This window comes from Squalius cephalus, assembly GCF_949319135.1.
Source record: "Squalius cephalus genome assembly, chromosome: 17".
NCBI classification, from domain to species: domain Eukaryota; kingdom Metazoa; phylum Chordata; class Actinopteri; order Cypriniformes; family Leuciscidae; genus Squalius; species Squalius cephalus.
The window spans coordinates 11878409-11905262 of record NC_137138.1 but is presented as its reverse complement, the minus strand read 5'-3'; the positions used below and the strand labels follow the sequence as shown (position 1 = coordinate 11905262).

The following is a 26854-nucleotide window of genomic DNA, read 5'->3' as shown; positions in this document are numbered from 1 at the left end:
TGAATCAAACCAGTTTCCATTATAATCCATGTAAACACACAGTTCATTCCCAGCACTGTTGTCAGGTTGATGATAGAAGTTCCTGAAATCTCTCTCTCCTTCCTGATAGAAATCGTTGTTTTCCAATGACCATCTCCAGCTGTTCACATCATCATACAGTCCAATCCAGGCTGAACCATTGTAACTCCCATTAACGGTGTTAATCAGACTGTTCATTTCCTCCATGTTATCAATGGTGGCCAGATCAGTGTAATTCTGTCTGCAGTGTCTCTGAGCTTCAGTCCAGGTCTTAGACTCATTTACAAAGTAATACTGATGGGATGATGCTAATGCTGTAAAGGGAAGGAAATTGTAACAATACAAAACCAAAAAATTAGTCACACATTTAGAAATTATGTGTCCCTTTATTTTTTGATGTTCTAATACACTGTATCTTATTCTCATCCGTTACATTGTTTAAAAAAAATAAAGGTTGTCATTATTATTAGCTCCTCACCACTGTAGCAAATGAAAGGTAATGCAGTATTGCAGTTTTCATCTGTCCAGTTCCCAGAGTCACTAAATGACACTGCAGTGCAGTATTCACTGTTTCCAGCATTATCTGGCTGTCCTGTTCTCCAGTTACTGAATGAAGAGTTGCTCTGATCTGACCAAGATCTGGTCCTGTACAGTCCAATCCAAGCACTTGAAGAATATGGAACTAATGACTGAACCCTGTAGTTTTCAATCTCATTCCTGATAATGGCGAGGTCTGTGTGATGTTCTCTGCAGTAACGCTGAGCTTCAGTCCAGGTTGTGTACTGGTAAACAAACACGTAACTTGCACTTGCATTCACTCTTCCTGTATAGAAACATTTTAAATATGTGATGTGATCATAGAATCATAAATATTTTGTTCTAATTGTTAGAAAGGCCATCTGCAATTCTCACCATCATAGCAAACAAAGGGAAGTGTATAGAAGCAAAAGAATTCACTCCATGTTCCCCGATAATATGACATGTACACACACAGACTCTGTCCACCTGAGTTCACTGGTTGCTGGACATACCAGCTTTTAAATCCTCCCTTTAATGCTGCATTATCCAGAGACCATTCCCAGCTGTTCAGATCATCATAGAGTCCAATCCAAGCTGAGCCATAGTAAGTGCCACGTACTGTTTTATAGAGCCTGTTCATTTCCTCCATGTTATCAATGGTGGCCAGATCAGTGTAATTCTGTCTGCAGTGTCTCTGAGCTTCAGTCCAGGTCTTAGTCTCAGACACAAAGTGGTACTGGTGAGTGCATGAAGATTGTGTGCAGGTCTCTGTTGTAATTGTTTTACACAGCACAGAAAAAAAAAATGCAATCACCTGGTTAGTGATGTACCAACAAATCATACTCTACAAACTGTTATTGTACTAATAGTTGTTAACTACTGTTATACATGTAAGCCACACTTACTGCTTGTCAAAAGATAACAATATAGAACCAGCTTTTGATAAATTTTTTGGACATTTCACTTATGATTGAATTAGTTTAAAAATTAGCGTGGTAACCCGCTTTAAGAAACTACACTGAATGAAAGAGAAACACAATAACTACAACTGACTTCCAGCCACAGCCTTGAAGAAGACATTAAATCTCTCAAGACCTCAGAAGAGGAGGATTAAACAACTCCACAAACTCATTTCCAGGTTCACTTATTACTTATCAGATTTACTTTATTTTTGTCAGACATCTACAAAAATTCTTATTGAGAATTAACAGATGTTGATTTAGATGTTGATGTCTTATTGAAAATATTGGTCACCATTATGGTGATCGGTGTCTGTTTTAGTTGGGCAGTTTGACTCTTGGCGTTTTAAGGCAGTTTGGGGTTTTTGTAACAGTGTTTGCTAAAGCACATCAGTTGTTGCAAAGGAAGCCAGAAACAAAGACGATCAGATGATAAAGTTTTAATCATTGTAAAGAAAAAATATTGACTAATCTCATAACTGATCAAAATGAGTTATTTGATGATTTTCACTGACAATATTTTGTTGGCACATACCAGACATTTGGAATTTTTAAATGCATTGTAGGATTTTTTATTTTTTAAATTTTTTTTAGATGCGTACAGAATCAGCATATTAATCTCAACAATGGTGACATGCTTCATGCCCCAATGCATCCTGGGAGCCACCATAGTGTACAACTCATGACTCCCAGCATGCATTGTGGCAAGAAGTACGTCACCATTGTCTTGTTTCCGTTTTCCTTAGTTTTGATTGGTGGTGCTGGGGAAGGACCGGAGATAAAACGGAAGGAGGTGGCCTTGGGAGAGAGAGCTGCTCAACGCCGTTTCGCTATTGTTTACCATTTTGAACTTGAGTTAGGAGCGGGGAGTCTCAGCTGTGGGTTGTATTTCTTTTCCCTTTGTTGCTGAGCTCCCCGTCTCTCATTTTTTGGTTAACTTGTGAGTTGTTTGAGTTATAATAAATATATATTTTTGGATCACGCACTTCGTTGTCGATCTCTTATATTATGTGTCCCTGAATCCTAGACTCATATGTTGTGGGACCGTAACAGTCTGTGTATTAAAAAAATCCTACAGTATATTTAAAAAATTAAATTCAGAATGTCTGATCTGTGAAAAAAAAAAAAATAGGCTATATTGTCAGTGAAAAGCTATAAACTGACTTAAAAAGCCAAGGGTCAAACTGTCCAACTAAAGCATGGTGACCAAACATTTTCACTATTAGGGTGCTTTCACACTTGGTTCGATTGCCTGTTCTGAACCCGAGTTCGATTGCTCCCCCCTCCCCCTGCCCCCCGATGGACTGTGTTCACATTATTATTTGTATCTGAACCGCGGTACGCTTGCGTCATCAAGCTGCAGCTGGCGCATACTCGTGTTGCTTGGTAACTGCTATGAAAAGGCGTCAAAATGGATAGATTTGCTCGCTTCACATTTGTTCTTTTTTTTTTTTTTTTCTCTCTCGAACCTTTGGTTTTGTTTTCAAATAAAAGATACAGAAACACACTTGCGTCTGTCTGCCGCAAAACCGTTCCAAAGACCGAACGTTCCGCCGAAGACAATTTTTGTGGAGGCAAGCAGAAATCATCTCTGCTTGCAGTGCGTCAATCCCGCTTTTCGTCAAGGTAAGTGTATAGACCAGGGATGTCCAATCCTGCTCCTGGAGCCCGAGGGCCACTGTCCTGCAGAGTTTAGCTCCAACCCCAATTAAACACCTGAACCAGATTACTAGGCATTCTAGAAACTTCCAGGTAAGTTAGTTGTGTTGAGGCAGGCTAGAGCTAAACTCTGCAGGACAGTGGCCCTCCAGGACTGAGTTTGGACACCCCTGGTATAGACCCTTTTACAGTTGTTAAACACACACACACACACACGCACGCACGCAGGCACGCACCACATTATACGTCATCAATAGCGGTTCACTTCCGCGGTTTGGTTCGATTGCGTTCATTTCAGCAGCGAACCGTACCCGAGTTCACATGAACCGTACCCCAGACCACCTTTTTAAGCGGACTCGAGTACGGTTCGCGGGTGCGCACCCGAGTTCGGAAGACTAGCGTTCACATCATCCAAACGAACCGAACTCTGACGTCATTCGAACCCGGGTGCGCACCAAAAGTGCAGTGTGAAAGCGCCCTAAAACATACACATTCTTGTGTTTCTCTTTCCTTTAGTGAATCTGCTTGTTATCATCAGGTGTCTTCAATGTTGGAAATAAAAAATAAAGAGTTCTCAATTCATCTTTGATGTCTGTCAGTTATCAGACTGTCTGTTCGGATATTTTGGTTTAAATTTTACTTAATTTTTTGTGTGCTATTTGCATTTACTCTTTTTAAATGGTTAACTTTTAAGGAATTAATTTGATTCATTCTAACTCAATTCTTATTTTTTTAATTTAATAAATAATATTTATTGTAATCTGTTGCCACAATTTTATTGAGTAGATATAGTATATTCTTTTTTTTTTTTTTACAGTGCTAAATTAAATATTACAGCTAAACTAATTGTTTTCCTGCTGAGATGCATACCAAATAGAATAGATTCCAAAATAGATTATTTAAAAAAAACATAAAGTTAATCTCAAGGTAATTTTTGTATGAGCAACTTAAAAAAAATACAAAGTCAAGTTTGTTGGTAACTGCTCTGCTTGGACCCCAGATGCTTTATCTTGTTGTATTTGGTGTTGTTTTGTTGTAAAAGTTCTGTTTTAGGTCACCATTGAGGTGGTTTCCTTTATCTATTTTTTATTTTAAAATTAAAATGTTTAGGGTTTTCAGAGCTTTCAACAATAAGTTTCACAATATAATTTGAATCCACATATTTATAGGCCTGGTGCCTTTAGCCTAATTTAAACATGTTGATCTTTCATGTTGGAGACACTAGTGCTAAAGTCTTTCTCATTCTTGCCAAATAAAGGCACCCATCAAAGCGAGTGAACTTACTGCTGTAGCAGAAGAAAGGCCTGCTGGATATACAGACCTCATCTGTCCATCTGCCTGAATACTGGAATGATACTGCAGTGCAGTGCTGATATCCATATTCGTATGGTTGATTATTTCCATTATCTGGTTGTGCCTGTAACCCAGGAATTTGTGGTCTCCAGTTTTGATAACTGGTATTCTGATTGTTTGACCAAACCCTGTTTCTGTACAGTCCGATCCAGACTCCATATCCACCTGCTGTCTCAAGGATCCTCTGGTTCTCAGTCTGATTTCTCACATTGGCGAGATCTGTGTAATGATCTCTGCAGTATCTACGAGCCTCTGACCAGGTTTTCCTGTCATAAATCCTGATGTAACTCTGTGTGGAACCTGAGATATTTAATATAAAAATATATACACATTAGCTCTCATGGAATTTTTATTTATTTATTTAAATTAATATCTAAAACAAAAGAAATGCCCTTACCATCGTAGCAAACAAATGGCAGTGTGTTGTCACATGAAATATCATACCATTTCCCATCACTAACCATGTAAACACACATCTGATTCCCACCATAGTTGTCCGGTTCATGAAACCAGTTCCTGAAATCTCTCTCTCCTTCCTGATAGAAATCATTGTTTTCCAATGACCATCTCCAGCTGTTCACATCATCATACTGTCCAATCCAGGCTGAACCAGTGTAACTCCCATTAACTGTGTTAATCAGACTGTTCATTTCCTCCATGTTATCAATGGTGGCCAGATCAGTGTAATTCTGTCTGCAGTGTCTCTGAGCTTCAGTCCAGGTCTTAGACTCATTCACAAAGTGATACTCTCGGGATGATGCTAATGCTGTACAGTAAATAAAGTAAACAAACGTTTCTAAAATAACGTTTTTTTAATGTATCAAAGTATCCTAAATATTTGTGAAAAATTCAATATGATCCAAAATCTGAGAATGCTGGAAAAGATTGACCTTTTTCTCATTCAATACAGCCTTTGCAGTAATAAATTATACAATCATTAAAAATTGAGTGAAAAATTAATTGAAAAATGAACATGAATTTTAGAATATCTATCATTTAGTTTGTCTTCCTTTTTCTTGTGTCACAAATTTGCTTATTTCACCAGTGACCTTTGAACCCAACTAAACATGTCAGGGGTGTAACGATTCGTTTTAACAACGATTCGATTCGATTCGCGATTCATGGTTGTCGATACGATTCAAGGACGATATTGGTTCATTTAGAACGATATGATCCGAAACGATTCATTGACTTGAAATCGATTCAGTGACTTTTTAGCCAAAAATTCTTGTAAGGTAATCAGGTATCAATTAATTATGGATATAAACAAACAAGTAAAACACAAATTAATGTCAAATGCATTCACATTTTATTTTAATAGACTGAACGATTATGACAAAAATGATAATTGTTGATTATTCCCTTGAAATTGTAATTGTGATTATTAATTACGATTATCACAACATTGAATGATGTTTTGAATAGTTTGGCTATGGGACCCACATTTCCCCATGGTCATCAAGCCGCGACCCACCTTTTTAGGAATTTTATAGGCCTATTATAATACATTTGTTTACACAAAAATGGTTGACACACAAGTTCTGTCCCCCTTTACTTAACAAAAAAATAAAAAATAAGAATATGACAAATACTGATAGACAGTAGGCACTGCGAGGTTAAGCTATTAAAGGGATAGTTCACTTTGAAATTAAATTTTGGTATGTTTTAGCTTACCTCAAGGGCATCCAAGATGTAGGTGTCTTTTTTTCCGCAGTAGTTTCAATTTTGATATTTTTAGGTCAAACCGTTCTTGTCTGACAATCATTTCATGCAGGTCTATGGTCACCCCCTCAAAGAGCATGCACAGAGTCCAAATTAAAACAATTCCCCATCGTCCAAATTAAACAATTCCCCATCGTAAGTACACATTGATGGCCTAAGACACGAAACGAGCGGTTTCTGTGAGAAAACGAACAGTATTTATATCGTTTTTACTTATAACACAGCCACGTCCAAGTGATCTGAGGGCGCGAGCGCATCCTGCTGTGTGACGTGTGCGCAGACTGGTGCATAGATATATATACACTAGATGTCGCATTAAAGACATTCGTTCCAATGAACTGCCGTAGCCAAGGCGACATCTAGTGTATGCACCAGTCTGCGCACACGTCACACACCAGGATGCGCTCGCGCCCTCAGATCACTTGGACGTGGCTGTGTTATAAGAAGTAAAAACGATATAAATACTGTTCGTTTTCTCACAGAAACCGCTCGTTTCGTGTCTTAGGCCATCAAATGTGTACTTACGATGGAGAATTGTTTAATTTGGACGATGGGGAATTGTTTTAATTCGGACTCTGTGCATGCTCTTTGAGGGGGTGACCATAGGCATGATATGACTGTCAGACAAGAACGGTTTGACCTAAAAATATCAAAATTGAAACTACTGCGGAAAAAAAGACACCTACATCTTGGATGCCCTTGAGGTAAGCTAAACCAAACCAAAATTTAATTTCAAAGTGAACTATCCCTTTTAATAGCAGTCCCAAACTAGTTTGTGTTAATACAATCTTGGTATGAGCCACCACAGTCATATAAAAATATACAAAATAACCAGTAAGTGGCATTTTGTTATGGAAACAAACAACAATTAGGCTACCATGGTGATACACAATACTTAGAAGAACTGGTAAAGAAACATGGAAACTGCTCCTGATAAATAGCAACACACATGACGTACCAATAACGTAATTTATTGGTATTTTACTTTTATTTCTTAATTTACTAATTTACGACGTTGCATTCTTGTCACAATCCACACACCAGGGAAAGGGAAGATCCAAATGCAGTGAAGATTAATTTATTGGGCAAATCCAAAATCGTATCCAGTCCAGGCAGAGGTCAAAATCCAAATAATCAATCCAAGAAACACGAACATAAACCGGAAACACGGGGAACAGAAGTGGCGTGATATAATACAAAAGCAGTCCAACAAATAAGAAACAAACAGGCATGGAACACAGAAGTGTAATGACATTAAATAAGGACTCCGTAACAAACACTGACACAAACAGGATATAGAGATATATATATATATATATATATACACAGACACTAACAAGGTGAGGGGAAACAGCTGAGTGCAATGATGATGGGGAACACCTGAGTGCAAGGTCGTGATAGCCAGACAGGATGATGGGAAACGTAGTTCATGATGCAAGTAACACTGGGGAAGGAGGACATCTACTGGACAACCGAGGAACACAAACCCAACACTGTGACATAACCCCCCCTCTACGGAGCGGCTACCAGACGCTCGAAGACGACAAATACAACAAAACAAGAGTCCAGGCGGGAGGTGGAACGGTGGAGGATCAGGGGGAGGGATGGAGGGCCAGGTCCATGGAGGGGAACAGGAACAGGGGCTGACAGCTTAGCCAGCGACCGGGGCGAAGCAGAGAGTCCATCGGCCGGCCAGGGCGAAGCAGACGACCCATCGGGCGGCCAGGGCGAAGCAGACGACCCATCGGGCGGCCAGAGCGGAGACTTTCCCTCGGGCGGCCAGGGCGGAGCAGACTTTCCCTCGGGCGGCCAGGGCGGAGCAGACTTTCCCTCGGGCGGCCAGGGCGGAGCAGACCATTCATCGGGCGGCCAGGGCGGAGCAGACCATTCATCGGGCGGCCAGGGTGGAGCAGATAGTCCATCGGGCGGCCACGGCGGAGACCTCCCCTCAGGCGGCCAGGCAGAGTAGACATTCCATCAGGCGGCCACGGCGGAGACGACCCCGGCTCAGGAACTTGAACAGACTCCACCGGCTCAGGAACTGGAACAGACTCCACCGGCTCAGGAACTGGAACAGACTCCACCGGCTCAGGAACTGGAACAGACTCCACCGGCTCAGGAACTGGCACCACCGGCTCAGGCACTGGAACTGGCACCACCGGAACTGGCACTGGAACTGGCACCACCGGAACTGGTACCACCGGCTCAGGCACTGGAACTGGCACCACCGGCTCAGGCACTGGAACTGGCACCACCGGCTCAGGCACTGGAACTGGCACCAACGGCTCAGGAACAGACACCACCGGCCCACGAACAGACACCACCGGCTCAGGAACAGGAACAGACATCACCGGCTCAGGAACCGACACCACCGGCTCAGGAACAGGAACAGACATCACCGGCTCAGGAACAGACACCACCGGCTCAAGTGTGTGCGTAGCCCACACACACCATATGGCTGTGGCCATAATGGCCAGTGTCGCGGTCACTGAGGGCTCAAGCTCAGGAACAGACACCACCTGCTCAGACACAGGCTCGACAGCGGCCATCTTGTCCGGGGACACAGGCTCGGCTGCGGCCATCTTGTCCGAAGACACAGGCTCGGCAGGCGTGACGTGAACAGGCTCGGCGGCGGCCATCTTGTCCGAAGACACAGGCTCGGCAGGCGTGACGTGAACAGGCTCGGCGGCGGCCATCTTGTCCGAAGACACGGGCTCGGCAGGCGTGACGTGAACAGGCTCGGCGGCAGCGACGACCATCTTGTCCGAAGACATAGGCTCAGGAACAGTCTCTGGCTCGGCAGGCGTGACGTGAACAGGCTCGGCGGCAGCGACGACCATCTTGTCCGAAGACATAGGCTCAGGAACAGTCTCTGGCTGGGCAGACGTGACGTGAACAGTCTCTGGCTGGGCAGACGTGACGTGAACAGTCTCTGGCTGGGCAGACGTGACGTGAACAGTCTCTGGCTGGGCAGACGTGACGTGAACAGTCTCTGGCTGGGCAGACGTGACGTGAACAGTCTCTGGCTGGGCAGACGTGACGTGAACAGTCTCTGGCTGGGCAGACGTGACGTGAACAGTCTCTGGCTGGGCAGACGTGACGTGAACAGTCTCTGGCTGGGCAGACGTGATGGATCGCTGGGTTGGCGCAGGCAGTGCGAGCAGCTCGGGCGGGGCCGGCAGAGCAGGACGCCTGGGCGGTGCGGGTAGAGCAAGACGCCTGGGCGGCGCGGGCAGAGCAAGACACCTGGGCGGTGCTTCAGGGACGGTAGTCACCTCCGGGATGGTCTCAGTGTTATGAGCCACCAAAGTCGGGACCACCGGACTCGGGACCACCTGAACTGGGACCACTGGATTTGGGACCACCGGCACTGGGACCACCGGCACTGAGATCACCGGCACTGGGACCACCGGGACAGTCACGGAGGGAGTCTTCCTTCTCCTCCTCCGTTTCGGGACCACCGGACTCGGGACCACCGGACTCGGGACTGGAGTATCCCACTGGCTCCGATGCTGAAGATAGCTGGTAAATCCCCAAAAATCCAGGATCTCCAGCCCCTTTATCTCCCACCCAGGCAACGGGTCATCCAGACAGACATTGAAGAATTCCTTCAATGCCGAGTCGTTGTACCCCAACCCTCTAGAGAGGGTCCAAAACTTTTGGGCCAGACATCCCACCGGCTGGCCCTGCTGGCGTAGGTCCATTAAGTTTTGGACCCGTCCCCTCCTCTCATTCTCCGTCTTGGGGGGAAGGATACGAAACCCCATACTGCTGGATCTATGTTTGTGACGGAGTCCTTCTGTCACAATCCACACACCAAGGAAAGGGAAGATCCAAATGCAGTAAAGATTAATTTATTGGGCAAATCCAAAATCGTATCCAGTCCAGGCAGAGGTCAAAATCCAAATAATCAATCCAAGAAACACGAACATAAACAGGAAACACAGGGAACAGAAGTGGCGTGATATAATACAAAAGCAGTCCAACAAACAAGAAACAAACAGGCATGGAACACAGAAGTGTAATGACATTAAATAAGGACTCAGTAACAAACACTGACACTAACAGGATATATATACACAGACACTAACAAGGTGAGGGGAAACAGCTGAGTGCAATGATGATGGGGAACACCTGAGTGCAAGGTCGTGATAGCCAGACAGGATGATGGGAAACGTAGTTCATGATGCAAGTAACACTGGGGAAGGAGGACATCTACTGGACAACCGGGGAACACAAACCCAACACTGTGACAATTCTCGTATGACTTTAGTGAAGTGATACAGCGCGCGCCGGCGCATTTGCGCGTGCGATTGAAGAGTGCGCGCTCCTGCAGTACAGCGGCTGAGAGGACAGGAAAATCTGTTTTTCTGAGGTGAGAGACTTTGCGCCACTTGACTGTTGTCTTTGCGCTGCTGCTGTATGGAGCGAATTATGTGCCATAATTTAACAAACAAATCCAGCATTTTGCAAACAAACTCAATCTACTTCGCAAAGGAAAACTCGACTCGCAAACAAACTCGATCCGCTTTGCAAAGGAAATCTCGACTCGCAAACAAAAAGAAACCAATGTGCAAGCACAAAGGTCACAAATGCGTCCAGGCAGATTTTCTCACAAATACGTCCAGGCAGATTTTCTCACAAATGCGTGCAGGCAGATTTTCTCACAAATGCGTGCAGGCAGATTTTCTCACAAATGTGTCCAGGCAGATTTTCTCACAAATGCGTCCAGGCAGATTTTCTCACAAATGTGTGCAGGCAGATTTTCTCACAAATGCGTCCAGGCAGATTTTCTCACAAATGCAGTTGAGCAACTTCCTCTTCTAAAACAGTAGATGGCGCTAAACTATAGGCTAATTTAGTGCTAGTCTCCCAGGAGAAGCACTGATTTGAAACTTGCCTTTGCCTACAGCTGAGGAAAATGACCGGTGAACGGGTGTGTTTCTGTCTTATTTGATCTATAATTAACCTTTTTGAGGTTTTCTCTTGCCAAACGTTTATTGCATCTCACTGCGAGCTTTTGCCTATGGTGGCTCTGAGGACCCGCCTGGCATCCTTTTCGAAGCCTGCATTCTCCGCCGCGATGCCGCGCCGTAAGAAGCGCCGCTCGCAGCGGATCCCGGAACCCTCTCCAGCCCGACCCAGCTCGCCGGTTCGCCCGCCAGCTTCACCGGCCTCGCACGATTCACTCCCTGATGCTCAGCGCCCGCAGTCTGCCGCCGCGTCATCAGAGGAAATCGTCTCAGAGGCCGCGTCGGACGAAAAGGATTCCTGTTCTCTCCTGGCTTCAGGCAGCGAGGATTGGGCGAGCCCTGAGGATCTCGCGCCTCCTGCCCAAAAGCCCTCAAAGAGAGCCAGCATTGAGACGGAGCTCATGCGAGTACTCGCTTTGGCCGCGGCGAGCCTCGGCCTCGAGTGGTCTGCACCGGAGCCCCCCTCTCACACCCGGCTTGATGGTAGCTTCCTCCCTGGTGAGCGCACTTCTCCGGAATCTAAGCCCGCTCCTTTTCTTCCTGAGTTACACGAAGAAGTTGCGAAGGCCTGGAACGCGCCCTACTCTGCGCGAACGCGCTCATCTGTGTCGCCTGCATTCTCCTCTCTGGACAAGGCGAATGACCGAGGCTACCTCTCTATGCCGCCGGTGGAACAGGCTATAGCGACCCATCTGTGCCCGCCCTCTGCTGGACGGCGGACTAAACCGGTGTTGCTTTCAAAAGCCTGCCGCATGACGTCGACGCTGCTCGCGCGAATATTCTCCGCCGCTGGGCAAGCCGCGTCAGCGCTACACACCATGGCTACATTACAGATTTTCCAGGGTGATCTCCTCCGTAAATGGGACGAGGTTGGGCCTGATGCTGTCTGTATTGTGGATTTGAGGAGTGCTTCGGACCTCACGCTCCGAGCCACCAAAGCTGCCGCACAAGCCATGGGACGCTGTATGGCTTCCGCCACTGTCGCTGAGAGGCACCTATGGCTGACGCTCACGGAGATGGCCGATTCCGAGCGCACCGCGTTTCTCGACGCCCCGCTGTCTCCCGCTGGCCTCTTTGGTTCTTCTCTCTCCGAGTTCGTAGAGAGATTTACCGAAGCCCAGAAAGCGTCCCAAGCCTTCAAGCACTTCCTACCGAAGCGCTCTGGTTCCGCGACGGGTCGTGATAAACGGACCCCGCGAACCTCACAGCCTCAGCCCCCGCCTTCGGCCTCCTCTTCGCAGCAGCCACGACAGCGCAGCTCGAGACCCCGCTCTCGATCGAGCGCCCGGCGCCCTGCGCGCGCGCCGCGACCGAGGATTGCGGTGAAACCAGAGGTCCCGAAGAAGTCCTAGCCCACCTAGGAAAGCGCAGGTGTGTGAGTCCCGTTGCGGCCGGCCTCCCACCCAAGCGCCTCGCTGTTTCAGCCCCAAGTCTCGCGGCTGTTCCAGCGTTTTCTGCAAAGCGCAAGCCTGTACAAGTGCCCGCTTGCCTGCACTCAAAAGCCGTTTTTACGGCTACCCAGATATATCCCGAAAAGAGTGTGATTTCTGGTGTCCCGGCCACGGCCGATGGTGCTATAAATGTAGTGTCGATGCCCACTCCTCAGTGCCCATCCCTACACACAAGCACAGCCCTGCACTCAGGGCTCGCGCAAATAAAATCGACTCAGGTCGATTGCGCTCCCCACATAGTAAAAGTGCCCACTACTCAGTGCCCACGAACACTATGTCTATCAGATCACAGGCTCTCTGTAAAAACGTGAAAAAACCCTGTGAGCGCGCGCGCTGCTTACACAAGCAGCGCGCCCCAAGCAGTAAATGTGCCCGCTTCCAGCCCACATCTACTTGCACACACGAGTCCCACGGGACTCGCGCAGCCCTCCCTCACTCAGCCAAACACTGTTGTAAGGTCGAGGGCGAGCGCTCCGCCCGCTGTATTAAGCGCGCCCCCCGCCTCAAATGCCGCAGGCATAACGCCTACGTTTGTGAGCCCCACAGCACCTCTGTCGCACGGCGAACAGAGCGCGCTCTGTATCCGGCCCTTAGCCAACCATGCGGATGCATGGGCAGTGCTTCCAGGGGTTTCGGACTGGGTCTTAGGCATTATAAAGAGAGGCTTCTCGCTACAGTTTCATCGACGCCCTCCGCGCTTCACAGCGCGCGTCGAAACTTCGGTACCGCTGAATGTAGCACACCTACTTCGCGCCGAAATATCGAAACTGATAAGCAGAGGGGCGATAGAGCTTGTTCCCCGAGCGCAAAGCGAACAGGGGATATACAGCAGATACTTTCTAGTCCCCAAAAAGGACGGCGGTATCAGACCCATTCTGGATCTCAGACGACTGAACAGAGTGTTAGTGAAACGCCGTTTCAAAATGCTCACAACCAGCAAAATTCTCGCGCATATTCGCCGGGAAGACTGGTTCATGTCGATAGATCTGAAGGACGCGTATTTTCAAATACAGATAGCGTCACATCACAGGCGATTCTTGAGATTCGCCTTCGAGGGTCAGACATACCAGTATACAGTCCTGCCTTTCGGCTTGTCCCTGGCACCTCGTACATTTACGAAATGCATGGACGCAGCGCTCGCTCCTCTCAGACTCAGAGGCATGCGAGTGCTGAACTATTTGGACGACTGGTTGATCCTAGCCCAATCACGATCTCAGCTCATAGAGCACAGAGCCATTTTACTCGATCACCTCGAGAATCTTGGTATCACGGTCAATTGGGCGAAGAGTTCACTGAACCCCAGTCAAACGATTCCGTTTCTGGGTATAGTTCTGGACTCACGGTCTATGACAGCACGGCTGTCGCCACAGCGCGTGCTGAACATTCAGCGCGCGGCGAAGTCTTTCCGCCGCGGCGCTTTTTCCCCGCTCAGGAAATTTCAAAGGATGCTGGGTCTCATGGCCTCAGCATCGTCAGTTCTCCGGCTGGGCTTGCTCCGCATGCGCCCGCTGCAGTTCTGGTTGAAAGCGCGGGTACCGCGCAGAGCATGGGCGTCCGGTCATTTACGCCTCAAGGTTGATCAGGACTGTGTCACAGCCCTGGTGCCTTGGATGGCGAACGACTGGTACCAATCAGGTGTAAGCCTGGGGACTTCCTCGAGGGTGAGGATGGTGTCTACGGACGTATCCACCTCGGGATGGGGAGCGCTGCTCGAGGGCAGACCGTTCTTCGGCCTATGGTCGGAACGAGAAAAGCTCCAACACATAAACTGCCTAGAAATGCTGGCAGTGCACAACGCGCTGACGCGTTTTTGTCCCCACATCAAGGACCAACACGTCATAGTCCGTTCGGACAACATGGCAGTGGTGTCCTACATAAATCGCCAGGGCGGTCTGAATTCCATATCCCTGTACAGGCTGGCGAAACGCCTCCTACTATGGGCTCAGCACAACTTACGCTCGCTGAGAGCAGTGCATGTGCCCGGGCTTCTGAACGTGGGCCCGGACAGACTGTCCAGGAACAACGTTCCTACAGGCGAATGGTCTCTACACCCACAAACAGTCCGGCTGTTGTGGGAGAGATTTGGCAAAGCGGAGGTGGACCTATTCGCGTCCCACGAAAACGCTCACTGCCCCGCATTCTTTTCAAAGACCGACAGCGCGCTGTCCCAAAGGTGGCCGCGCTGCCCGCTATATGCCTTTCCCCCCGTCTCCCTCCTGCCACAGGTGTTGGAACGGGTCAGGAAGACAAAATGCCCAGTGCTGCTTGTAGCACCGTTCTGGAAGAACCAGACATGGTTCCCAGTTCTGATGCAGTTAGCGGACATCGCTCCATGGCAAGTGCCGTTGAGGAGAGATCTCCTCTCGCAGGCCAGGGGCTCGATCTGGCACCCACACCCGGAACTATGGTCCCTTCATGTGTGGGCGCTCAACGGATACCCGTTAGTCTCACAGAGGGAGTCATGAATACCATCACGGAGGCTAGAGCGCCGTCGACCAGGCGGCTCTACGCTTCAAAGTGGTCGGTTTTCTCCGGCTGGTGTACAGCTCGGAGCCTTTCACCCCTCGAATGTGAGGTAGCGGAGGTTCTCTCCTTCCTACAAGAGCTGTTGGATAAGGGCAGATCCCCTTCCACGCTCAAAGTATATGTGGCGGCTATTTCAGCGTTCTCCGGTTCAACGCTGGGTCAGTCACTGGGGAGGAATGATTTAGTCATCCGCTTCCTCAGGGGAGCTAGGAGACTGAATCCACCCAGACCTCCGTCAGTCCCTATGTGGGACCTGTCTACGGTCCTGGCGGCTATGAAAGGTGCCCCTTTCGAGCCTATCCAATCAGTCAGCCTCAAACATTTGTCCTTCAAAACAGTGTTTTTGATGGCTCTCGCTTCAGTAAAGCGCATAGGCGATCTGCACGCGCTCTCCGTGAGCCCGACGTGCTTGGAGTTTGGTCCTAATGACTCTAAAGTCATACTCAAACCTAAGCACGGCTATGTGCTGAAATCCCTCAACACGCCTTTTCGGGCTCAGGTCATTTCCCTGGCTGCCCTGCCGGCGTCGAGCGAGGAAGGGGATTCGAGTTTTCTTTGCCCTGTTAGGGCTTTAAGAACTTATATGTCCCGCTCTGCTGCTTTCAGACAGACAGAGCAGCTCTTTGTCTCGTTCAGCGGACGTTCCAAAGGAACGGCTGTTTCGAAACAGAGTCTATCCAGATGGATAGTTGACGCCATAGCGCTGGCTTATACTGCCAAGGGCATTCAATGCCCGTTTGGAGTCAGAGCGCACTCTACGAGAGGCGTTGCCTCCTCGTGGGCTTGGTCCAGCGGGATTTCCTTACAGGATATATGTACGGCGGCAGGCTGGGCCTCACCGTCTACATTTATCAGGTTTTATAACCTAGAGGTTCCCGCCTTACAGGCTAAGCTTTTGTCGGTGTAATCTATTTACAGGCGCAATGCGCTACCGACTATACTGGGCAGAACTGTGTAAGACCCACATTTTCCCACATTAGTGCAGGCTCCCTGCCCTGGCTATGTGATGTCATATTCGCGTCTGTGGACATGTCTATATAAGGACGGAGGAAACCCCTCCTGTCTTTAGACTCTCCCTGTGAGGTCATGTTAGCCTGCGGACGCTACAATATAGGGAATTAAGGCTCCCCCCCTTATTCCCTGACTCTGTGTGAGTCTATCTGGTGATTATGCACTGTATGCCTGAAATAGCTTCCGGTGATCAGTGTTTGTTATCCCAGCACGCACGGCGTTTTGCAAGGGGTTCCCGTAGCGTTTTTCAAACGCAGTACGAGAGAACTCTCGTAAGAGAACGTACTCGGTTACTAACGTAACCTCGGTTCTCTCTAGAAGAGGGAACGAGTACTGCGTTCCCTTGCCGTGCGTTTGGTTCACTCTGGTTCGCTTCGGCGATCAAAATCAAGTGAATCAGCCTTCTCGAGCTCCTTTTATAGAGGTAAGCCACGCCCGTCTCGGCGGGAAGTGGCGAGGAGGGCGCGAAGCGCCCTCATTGGTCTGATGTTGCATCAGCCTGCGCTCGATAGGCTTATGCAGTTGCCGCAGAGCAGCCAATGAGCGGACGAGCCGTCTTGCTTCAGCTGTCTGCTGCTGCCGCAACGCGTTTTACATATATGAAAATTAAAGGATAATTTTTGCTTCAGTGTTTCGTGAAAAGAGACTTTTCCCGTAGCGTTTTTCAAACGCAGTACTCGTTCCCTCTTCTAGAGAGAACCGAGGTTACGTTAGTAACCGAGTACGTTTTCCTTTGCGAAGTAGATTGAGTTTGTTTGCGAGTCGAGTTTTCCTTTGCAAAGTAGATTGAGTTTGTTTGCAAAATGCTGGATTTGTTTGTTAAATTATGGCACATATTTCGCTCCATACTGCTGGCGCGTCACGCATGGCGACGACGACAAAGATAGGCAGACTGAATCGAGTCACGTTTAACGCCGTTATCATTAAAAGTGAAAAGAAAAAATAAAGTCTGACGTGCTTAAATCCAATGCGCTATTTCCTAGTATCGATACAATCGAATCATTACCTTTTAAAACGATATTAGATCGATATATGTCGTCCGGAAGGCCAACTTGCCGAGCACAGATCGATCCAGTTGGATCGTAGGAATATAAATCGATACATCGATGTAGTTGATGAATCGTTACACCCCAATGTCTACTCTTTCTTGCAATCGATGTGACCACACTGAGGCAGTGTGTGATAGATTTCGTGGATTATTCTCCAAGACAGAAAAGACGATAAAGGGATAGTGGACTATCACTGGAATGACATGAGGGTGAGTAAATGATCACAGATTATTCTGTATTATATTTAGGTGAACTATCCCTTTAAGATCTACTCACCACTGTAGCAAAAGAAAGGAAATGCATAATTGCAGTTTTCATCTGCCCAGCTCCCAGAGTCACTAAATGAGACTACAGTGCAGGATCCTGTAGTATCTGGCTGTCCTGTCGTCCAGTTACTGAATGAAGAGTTGCTCTGATCTGACCAAAGTCTGGTTCTGTACAGTCCAATCCAAACATAATTATAATAATAATAATAATTATAATAATTCTGTAATAAATACTGGATCTTCTGGTTTTCAGTCTCATTCCTGATACTGATGAGGTCTGTGTAATGTTCTCTGCAGTAACTCTGAGCTTCAGTCCAGGTTTTGTACTGGTAAATTAAAACATAAGTATCACTGGCGTTTTCTCTTCCTGAAAGATATTAATATCATATTAAGTTTAGAGAGCGGTTGGTTTGGTTGTTTTAAATTTTTGTTTACTGTCTTAGACATTCTATTGGAACAGCTTACCATCATAGCAGACAGTAGGATAAAATGCATAGGAGCAGGGATATGTATACCATATCCCCATGTACATAACCACACACACACTTTGCCCTCCATAATTGTTTGGTCCTGGGTTATACCAGTTCCTGAAGTCTTTCCGTCCTTCGTTGAAGAAATCACTGCCTTCTAGAGTCCATTTCCAACTATTCAGATCATCATAGAGTCCAATCCAGGCCAAATCAATGGAATCGTCATTCACTGTGTCCAATAACTGGACCGTCTGTTGTTCATTCTCAATGGAGGCCAGATCAGTGTATTTATCTCTACAGTATCTCTGAGCTTCTGCCCAAGTCTTGGATTCATTCACAAAGACATAATGAGGGACACACTGCATGAGGGTAAAGAAACCTGTTGAAAACACAAAAGGGAATTTGAAATCACATGATACTATTTCAGTTATCTCCCTGTTTAGACAATGTCAGATTCATAATGGGTGACTGCAGAAAGTCAATTTCTATAATAGCATTGATAATTGACCTTTAATGAAGTAAACATTATACTGAAAGGTGTCCAAAATGTACCATACTTATCTATAAGATATACAGATATGCTGATAGTTACGCCACTGACTCTCATAATGTCCTGTACATTCAAAAGAACACATGAAAGGCCCAATACAGTGTATAAACAGATACAAAATTCAGAAGTAAATCTTTTTCTTTAACTTAGGCCAAAATCAGATCACACATTTGCCTTATATTATTTCATAATTATTATACATGACAGCATGACTGCCATAACATGAAATATAAATGTATTTCTATTTAATAATGTCTTTTAGTTCACATGTGTTATCTTTCATGCCACTTGTGTTCTAATGCACTGCTAAAGTTGATCAAATTAACTTTTAGATATACACATTTAAAGAAAATATTAAGTGTGCCTCACTCACCCGAATAAAGGTGTGTTGGATGAAAATACAATACAAACTGTAAAATGATATAAACTGAAAACAATATAAGCTGAATAATATAAATCCCACATACTTCAAGTTTGCATTATCACAAAAATATTTGAATGAGCAAAGTTTCAGTCAATCCACATTCCTCAGCCTGAGGAATTACAAAAATTACATTACTGTTGGGTGAAATAAAATTGAGTGCAGGAACTAACCGCAAGCAGTTAATATGTTTACTTACAATGAACTCAAGAACTAAGAACATGACCAATGTAAATGCGAGGAGAACTGACAATTAACAGAAGGAAACACAGAGCTTAAATACACTGAACAAACCAATGAACTAAATGAACATCATGTACAAACGATAATCAAACAATGAGTAACCTAGAAACCATGGAAAATGAACAAAAGAAACAGAAAACAGTGCAAAAAAACAACTCATTGTAAAACTTAATCACAGATAAAACAGGACATAACCCTGAAAATTACATATAATTTCACTCACCTTGAATAAAAAAATTAAAAAAGATCCTCTTGTCCTTTTAAATGTCTTTGTCTGTATTTAATGAAGATGATTGATGCATGTACAACTTAGGTGTAACTGCTCGAATGGTATTTTGATCAATTTCTTGGCTAAAAAATATTCAATATCTCTATTTTTTTTTATCTGATTATCATATATTTGATAATATTAATATATTTGTTTTTGATTATCAGTGAGAACAGTTCAAATTAATTCCCCCTTCTACTACCTCCTTCCACCAACTAGCAAATAACCAATCATGTTCATGACTGTGACATAACTAAAGCTTATATGTTTTTTTTTTTTATGGATTATTGATATGTCCAGATTTAACTTTGTGTTTCAATAGGAAATGTATCAAGGAAAGAAAATAGTGTTTATAAGGCCAAGTATATGCACACATTCTTATCCATCTTTTTTTCCTGAACAACCAGCAAAATTTTAACTCAGAACCATACAGATAACTAACAGTGATTACTCATCAACAGAAGCATAAATTAAGCAAGTAAAATGTAAAGCAATGATCACACTTTACTAATTGTTTACATGATTTTTCAAGCAGCAATGCATGCCAAGACCTTGCACAACATTGTTCAGCTTAAAATGGTTTGTTCAGACGACTCAATTTGGAAAGTTAGGTAAATTTTTTTTAAACAAATCTGTATCCAAGTAAGGTCAACAAAACATTTTTGGTTAGCAAAATGTATAGAATATTCTTGTTCACAAATTGACTGGCTCCTCCTACTAAAAAAAAAAAAAAAAAAAATTCAAGCTACATTTTTAATAATTTGTTAGAAGAACAAGATTTCCACTGAATATAACTTCGCCCCACATAGCACAGTGGAGTCCAAATGCCTGGAAAGCAAAATCTAAATATTTAAACAATGAAAATGATCACATGAAATGAGAAAAATGTAGGATTCTGCACTATTTTTAGATCACTAATCAAATAAGCACATTAATGCCACAAGTATGTAAAAAGGTCTGATTCTTTGTCCAAAAAATATTCCATACCTGAGAATAGTACCAGTGAAAGCATGGCTGTGGAGAAAAATTGTGCATGTTTAATTGAAAAAATAATTTGTGCATTTGTTACAAAAGCAATTAGGCACCAGTTTTGTCAAATATTTAGTTTACCGGTAGGATCTCAAGACTTCAAGTCCTGTGTCTTGCTCGCCAGTTTCTGTTTGGTTTTATTGCAGCTCTTTATATACAGCAAAATCTGGGTGGGACTATTTTCTATTATATCACGAAACCTGCTAGGTGGCCTGAATTAGCTAAGTATGGTTTTGTTCAACAGAAATTTACAAAATATAGATATAGAACTTAACATCAATAAACCTAACTTATTAGAAATATACAGTGAGAGACATGCTGTAAACTGAAGAATATGAATGAATTTTTCTATTCAACAGCTTTCCATTCAGTTTCTACAATAGCTTTATATACTTTATAAAACATTTTTTAATTCAACTTGATAAAATACACTCTAAAAAAGATGACTTTTTAAAGGTACTTTACACATAGTAAGTTCTATTTAGAACCTAAATAGAAGCTCAACCATCCAACACTCTCTCAACGGGTATGATGTCCTTCTTAAAATATCTATAAATGTTAACTTTTCAATTGTCACTGGTTTGCTCAATTATATCTAAAGATGAATTTAAATATCAGTCTGTGTGTCATGGATATCTAATAAAGAAATATGACACATAATGGCTGGAATTTAGTCTCTTCTAATAATGTTTGAACAGTTTTAATGTTTCAGAATGTGTCCTGCATTCTTGAACTTGGCAAAATGTATCTAAGCATGCTTTACTAAAACGGACCAGCAATTAAAGAGTTTTTGTCATGAAATCATTATGTGTTAAAAACATAAAAAACAATGTTTTTTAAAAGAGAAAGCAGCCATCTATATCTGATGTACATAATGCAGAACCAGACAAACAAGTTACTAGAGGGTTTAAACAAATCATGTGTGTTCACATTTTACTGGCTAAACTGAAAGTGAGGAGCATAGAACCATAGAAAACCTTTGATTATCTCTGTTCATAATAAAAAACAGCTGCATGACATTTCCCCTCTCAATCTGAATCATAAAGACAAATCAAATGTTCATACAATACTTTTAAAAATATATCTAAATATGTTCATAACATTGTGAATTGAGTGAAAGTTTCCTCTCTCCATTTCAGTTATGGATGACTTACTTCTACATTGCTAAACAGCTATAGCCTACACTTTTATGAATCATTATGTGTAGCCTACACTCATATGTACAGTGTGGACAACCATTTGTGAGGTGTTTATTGTCAGAGATGTCTGAAGTTAACTAACAGAATAAATGTAAGGTGAAATATCTTAGCTGATGATCTGAGATAATAAATGTGTCATGAATCTTACTAGTCACACAACATTATTTTTCATTGTTTTATTTTATTATTTTCTTTAAGGCATGTAAACGTGTTCACATATGTCATTTTTATTGAAATGTAGATAACAAAAAATCATGATGTTGAAGGAACGTTAAACCACTTCAAAACAAGTTTGGCTACCAACAGCTGTTGGCAGTTTCAATTGTCACAGATATCTGACAAATCTGCATGGATCTGTTTCTTGTTTCCAATGTGTATGTGTGTGTCTCTCTATCACGTAATGCAGAACTTATTTCCTCAGCAATTAAGGTTAAGGGGTCCCTCCAGGCCCCTATAGCCTATGCTTTTATGAATCATTACGCTCATATACAGTATGGACAACCATTTGTGAGGTGTAAATGGTCAGAGATATCTGAAGTTCGCTGATGCTCTGAGATAATAAATGTGTCACCAATCTTACTAGTCACACAACATTTTTTTTTATTAAGGTATGTCTAGGTGAACGTGTTCACATATGTAGATAATATCATTTTCAAAAGTTATGATGTTAAGAAATTTGAAGCTTGAAAGTTTTTGAAAGTTGAGCTACTAATCACATTTGACAGTTTCGATTGTCACAAATCTGACATGTCCCAAACAGAAGTCAAGGTAACAATGTTTAAAAACACAAATGTACAGGTTGTATTTTTATTAAAGCTTTCCAATTATTTGATTCTTCCATTGTTTATTTGATTTGTGCAAATCATCCTTTTAGCAGCATGACTGCACCTCTCATTGGAACTTACGTACTTGTAAGAACATGAATATATTAACTTGGCCTGAATAAAATCAGACTACCGTCTACAAAAACATGTAAAGTATCACCGCTCCTCCATCGAGGTGTCGGGCGGGACGTGAAACCCCCTCGGGACCTAGGGAGCGGGACAGGTTTAGAAGGGGAAGAAGTGGTGGAAAACACAGGGGAAGAGAGGGAGAGAGAGAGAGAAGCTGCTGGTAGGGGTTTGCCGACCCCAGGCCACGCCACCATCTGGGCCTACGACAGTTCAATGGCCTGGTTCAGCGACGTCGGGCAGTGGCACTGGACCCACTGCACGGCCTTTCTCGGCAGCCGCGCCACAAACTGCTCCAGCACCACCTTGTCGATGACCTCTTTGACGTCGCTTCCCCTAGCCATCAGTCATTTGCGGCAGGAGTCCCGGAGTTTTTGCGCCATTACAAAGGGTCGGCCGGTTTCTCCGAGGTCCAGCGATCGGTACCTCTGTCGGTGTTGTTCTGGACTCCGGCCGACCTGCTGAAGGATGGCGTGCTTCAGGTCTTCATAGACCAGGAGGTTCTGGACTGGTAGTTGCTGTGCGGCCACCTGCGTCTTTTTGGAGAGCAGAGAAATCAGCTGAACTGACCAGTCAGGTGCCCACCCACAGGCCTCAGTGGACCTTTCGAATAGGTCCAGGAAAGCCTCTGGATCATCCTGGGGTCCCATCTTGTTTAGAGGCACGTGAGTGGGCAGGGCTGGGGCAGGTGGAGTGGCCTGGGGCAGGTGGAGTGGCACGAACCTCCCGGTCAATCCAGCTCTGGAACAGCTTGCGGTCTTCCTGCTGACAAGGGCTCGGAACCGTCGCTCCTGGTCATCCCTCATGCCCAGCAGTGCTTCATGGTGTTCCTGGTGAAGACTCGCGAGCGAATGGATGATGTTCACAAACGGCGATGGCGGCGGAGACTGCATGACGGCAGCAGCGATCTTCGTCCTTCCCGGGTTTCGGCACCAGTGTGATGAGGCAGTGAGACAGAGTTGGCGTGACGGACGGGACTCGTACGTTTTATTGTGAAAACTCAATAAACAAAACAAAAGGTGCGCACATCAATACTCTTTCTGCGTGTCATCAACTCTTTCCACTTGATCAGCTCAGACTTATTCCACTATGTTGTCGGCCACTCTTTCCACTTGATGACGGTGTACGAGTCCTCAGTCCTTTCTCTCTCCCTCCACACCGGCTTATATCCGGGCTCTCCACGCCAATTACTGCAACAAGACACAGGTGTTCGTCATTTGCTTATCTCCTTTCTCTCTCTCCTGTTAGAGACCTCACAGAACCACGCCCCCCTTGCCACAATCATACATCTGGCAAATTATTTTGGCAATAACGACAAGTAACCAAATTCAAGGTTATTTTGGCTAGAAGTGTGTTACTCATAGCCAGACTATATCGGGTATATAATTAACCTAGACGGTGAAATGGCGGCTATTGCTTGCTGGGTTATGTCGCTGCTGAGCAAATACAAGAATTTATTTAGCATATATATAAAGGACAAGCTGCTGCTGCTGCTGCAAAAAAGGTAGAATCCCTTTATCAGATCTCTACAGGTGGCGCTGGGACAGAGGAGGAATAGACAAAAGTTTTCATAATTGCTCAACTGGGTGATCAAACCCTAGGCTAGGGTACAAGATTCATGGGCTGTGTCCACAATCTTAAAAATACTGCATCGGAGGATGCATTTAAAGGAATTTTACTAAATACTTTCTTGTTCACTTTACTTAACAAACACAAGTAACTGCATAGAATTAATTGTACTTGGTAATTTCAACAACAGACTGCGTCTTGTCATCTTTACTTTAGGCGTTTTTGTTCAGTCAACAAATCATTGTTCAGTGAAACGCACAAATACAAGAAAACCAAAATGGGATGTCCCTTTGCACACACCGTATGCAAATGCAGAAGCGCGAAAGACAGACGAACGTTGAGGAGATGACGAAATTGGAGACTTAATTTGAAGTTTGAATTTGCTTGAATCGTTTTCCATCCTGAAAAATACTGCCAATGAAAGTTTTATTACTTCGAGATGTCAGTTTATGTCAGAGAATATACGTGTTTCTGTTTCATTCCTACTGACCGCCAGAGGCAGTGCAAAGCACTAGTGGATAATCGCTGCGCCAGCTAGATAGATCGAGAAGAATATAACAACAAAGTCACGTCATGACGCAGACCGAGACGCGAGGATATAACCCACAGCGACTCGGTGCCCAGCCTCTTTCGCTTTCTCGCTTTTGATAGGTCGTTTGTTTTCACGCTGTCCCGTGCAGCTTACCTGAGTTGCGAGGATTCGCCCTCCCAAGCTGTGACAGCGCGTTCTACACTATCATCAGGACGGATATCTTGGATTATTTTTCTTAATTAGGTGAGTGCATACGATTATTTGTGGTTGCGTCGGCGAAACTCTGTGCTTCACGGTACTATCCGGTGGCTGGTTTCGACCGCGCTTAGGTTGCGTTCACCGCAAACCTAACATTATAACGTTATGTGTTTGATATAAATATATATTTATATTATCATCGCATAAGTTACTCGCCGTAGTGCTAGTCATTGAATGCCTCGCGGTTCTATCCGAAGGCAGATTTGACTTTTACGTTTCTTGTGAGAGCGTTTCATGTTATAGAATTTTCGGTTCTATCCGAAGATTTTTTCGAACTGCTCAGTGGGTGCTATTACAGTTTTAAGTGCCTACGGTGCTAACCGAGGACGTGTTATTGACGGAGTCATGGATCATAGCTCTCTCATCTCCGTTTCAAGTTGCAAATTGTGTCCGAATACGCTTCTTCCCGACGACGGACACGATCGATGCCCATCATGTTTAGGCGCTCAACATCTGAAGGAGGCCCTGACTGATCCGTGTTTGCATTGTAGTATGCTACCGATGTCAGAGAGACAACTTCGCCTTGCTGAGTTAGACATTAACTCGCCTGTTACCCTCGCACAACAGCCGCGACGCGCTCAAAAGCGTCGCGCATCAGCAGCTGCTGGCGCTCCGCCTAGCAAGAAGAAATCTGTACCACACAAAGACAGTTCAGAACACTTGTTATCGAAGACTGTAGCTTCTCTCTCTTCAGAAATGATTGAGATGAAACGTCTTCTTCAGTCTCTACAACCCCCAGTGTCGGCCCCACATACTGAGAACACACCAGTGGATGAGAGTGATTTCCAACCCCCACATGATATAGATTTTGACGCTCTCTCCATGAGCGCGTCTAATTCTCATTTTCTCGATGAAGAATCGGTGGAACCTGCCATACAACCCACCCTCCCAAACGATGTTTTTTCTAACCTATATGCTACAGGTGGTTCAAGCGGTGGGTCTGTACATTCATCAGGTGCAGGCCCATCTGCTCCAGACGATGTGTTATCGGTTCTGCAGATGGCGGTGGCTCGTTTGGGTCTTGACAAATCACCTGTCCAACCCATTCAAACCAATGTGTTCTTCAGACAAGCTGCTGATAGTAATGTGTTCGCAATGCCACCGTGTAAGGATTTTGTGACAGAATTCTCCAGTGCACTTACCAGTCCCAATGTGCCTAGGAGGAGGTCAAAGACAGCCCGCACTCTTGCAGCAATGGCTGAGGCTGACTCCATTGGGGTAGGACGGGCGCCTGAAATTGAACAGCCGGTTGCAGCTTTGGTGGTATCACCAGATGAGGCTCTAAGAGGCAATGTACGCTGCCCGAGTGCGCAATGTGGACGTACTGACACTTTCTTGAAGAAAGCATATGAGTCGGTAGCCTATATAACTCGAGCTGAGAATACTATCTGCCAGCTGCTTCTTGCCTGCAATAACACATTAGAGTCAGCGAGCGTTGACGCTTCTGCATCTCAGTTCTTACAGACTGCTCTGTTGACTATGGGTCATGTGACTCGGGAACTTGGGACACTTTCAGCGACCCTTCTAACAGCTCGGCGTCAGGTATGGCTTGCTCAGGCAAGGTTACCTGAAGATTGTAAGAAGACACTGAGAGAACTGCCAATTGTACCAGGACATCTTTTTGGCCCCAATGTTTCTGAGGTATTGGAAAAGAGAATGAAGTTGTCAGAAGCCACACGACAACTGACTCAGGTTCCACGAACACCACCTTTTAGAATGCCTCTGACTCCGGCTCACCCACGCTATCCGAGCTCGGAGCATCGAGTGCGACAGCAGAACGTTTCTCAGCTTCAGGCTCCACAGCGGCAGAGAGGGGCTGAGGAGGCCCAGGGACGCCGCCCTTTTTACCGTCACCAGCA

General features: G+C 45.0%; 1 protein-coding gene across 1 annotated transcript; it reads right to left on the bottom strand.

Moving 5' to 3' along the window:
• Positions 1 to 440: 440 nt before the first annotated feature.
• On the bottom strand, positions 441 to 20603 carry LOC307144770 (macrophage mannose receptor 1-like; the record flags this gene model as incomplete). The annotated part of the gene is made up of 8 exons (XM_079847333.1): positions 20569 to 20603; positions 20446 to 20472; positions 17972 to 18355; positions 17517 to 17873; positions 4906 to 5274; positions 4440 to 4808; positions 931 to 1305; positions 441 to 841 (listed from the first exon to the last, which is right to left on the bottom strand). The coding sequence occupies exons 2-8, from the start codon at positions 20468 to 20470 to the stop codon at positions 441 to 443; spliced, it is 2280 nt and encodes a 759-aa protein (XP_079703459.1). The 5' UTR covers positions 20471 to 20472; positions 20569 to 20603.
• Between the last annotated feature and the right edge of the window lie 6251 nt (positions 20604 to 26854).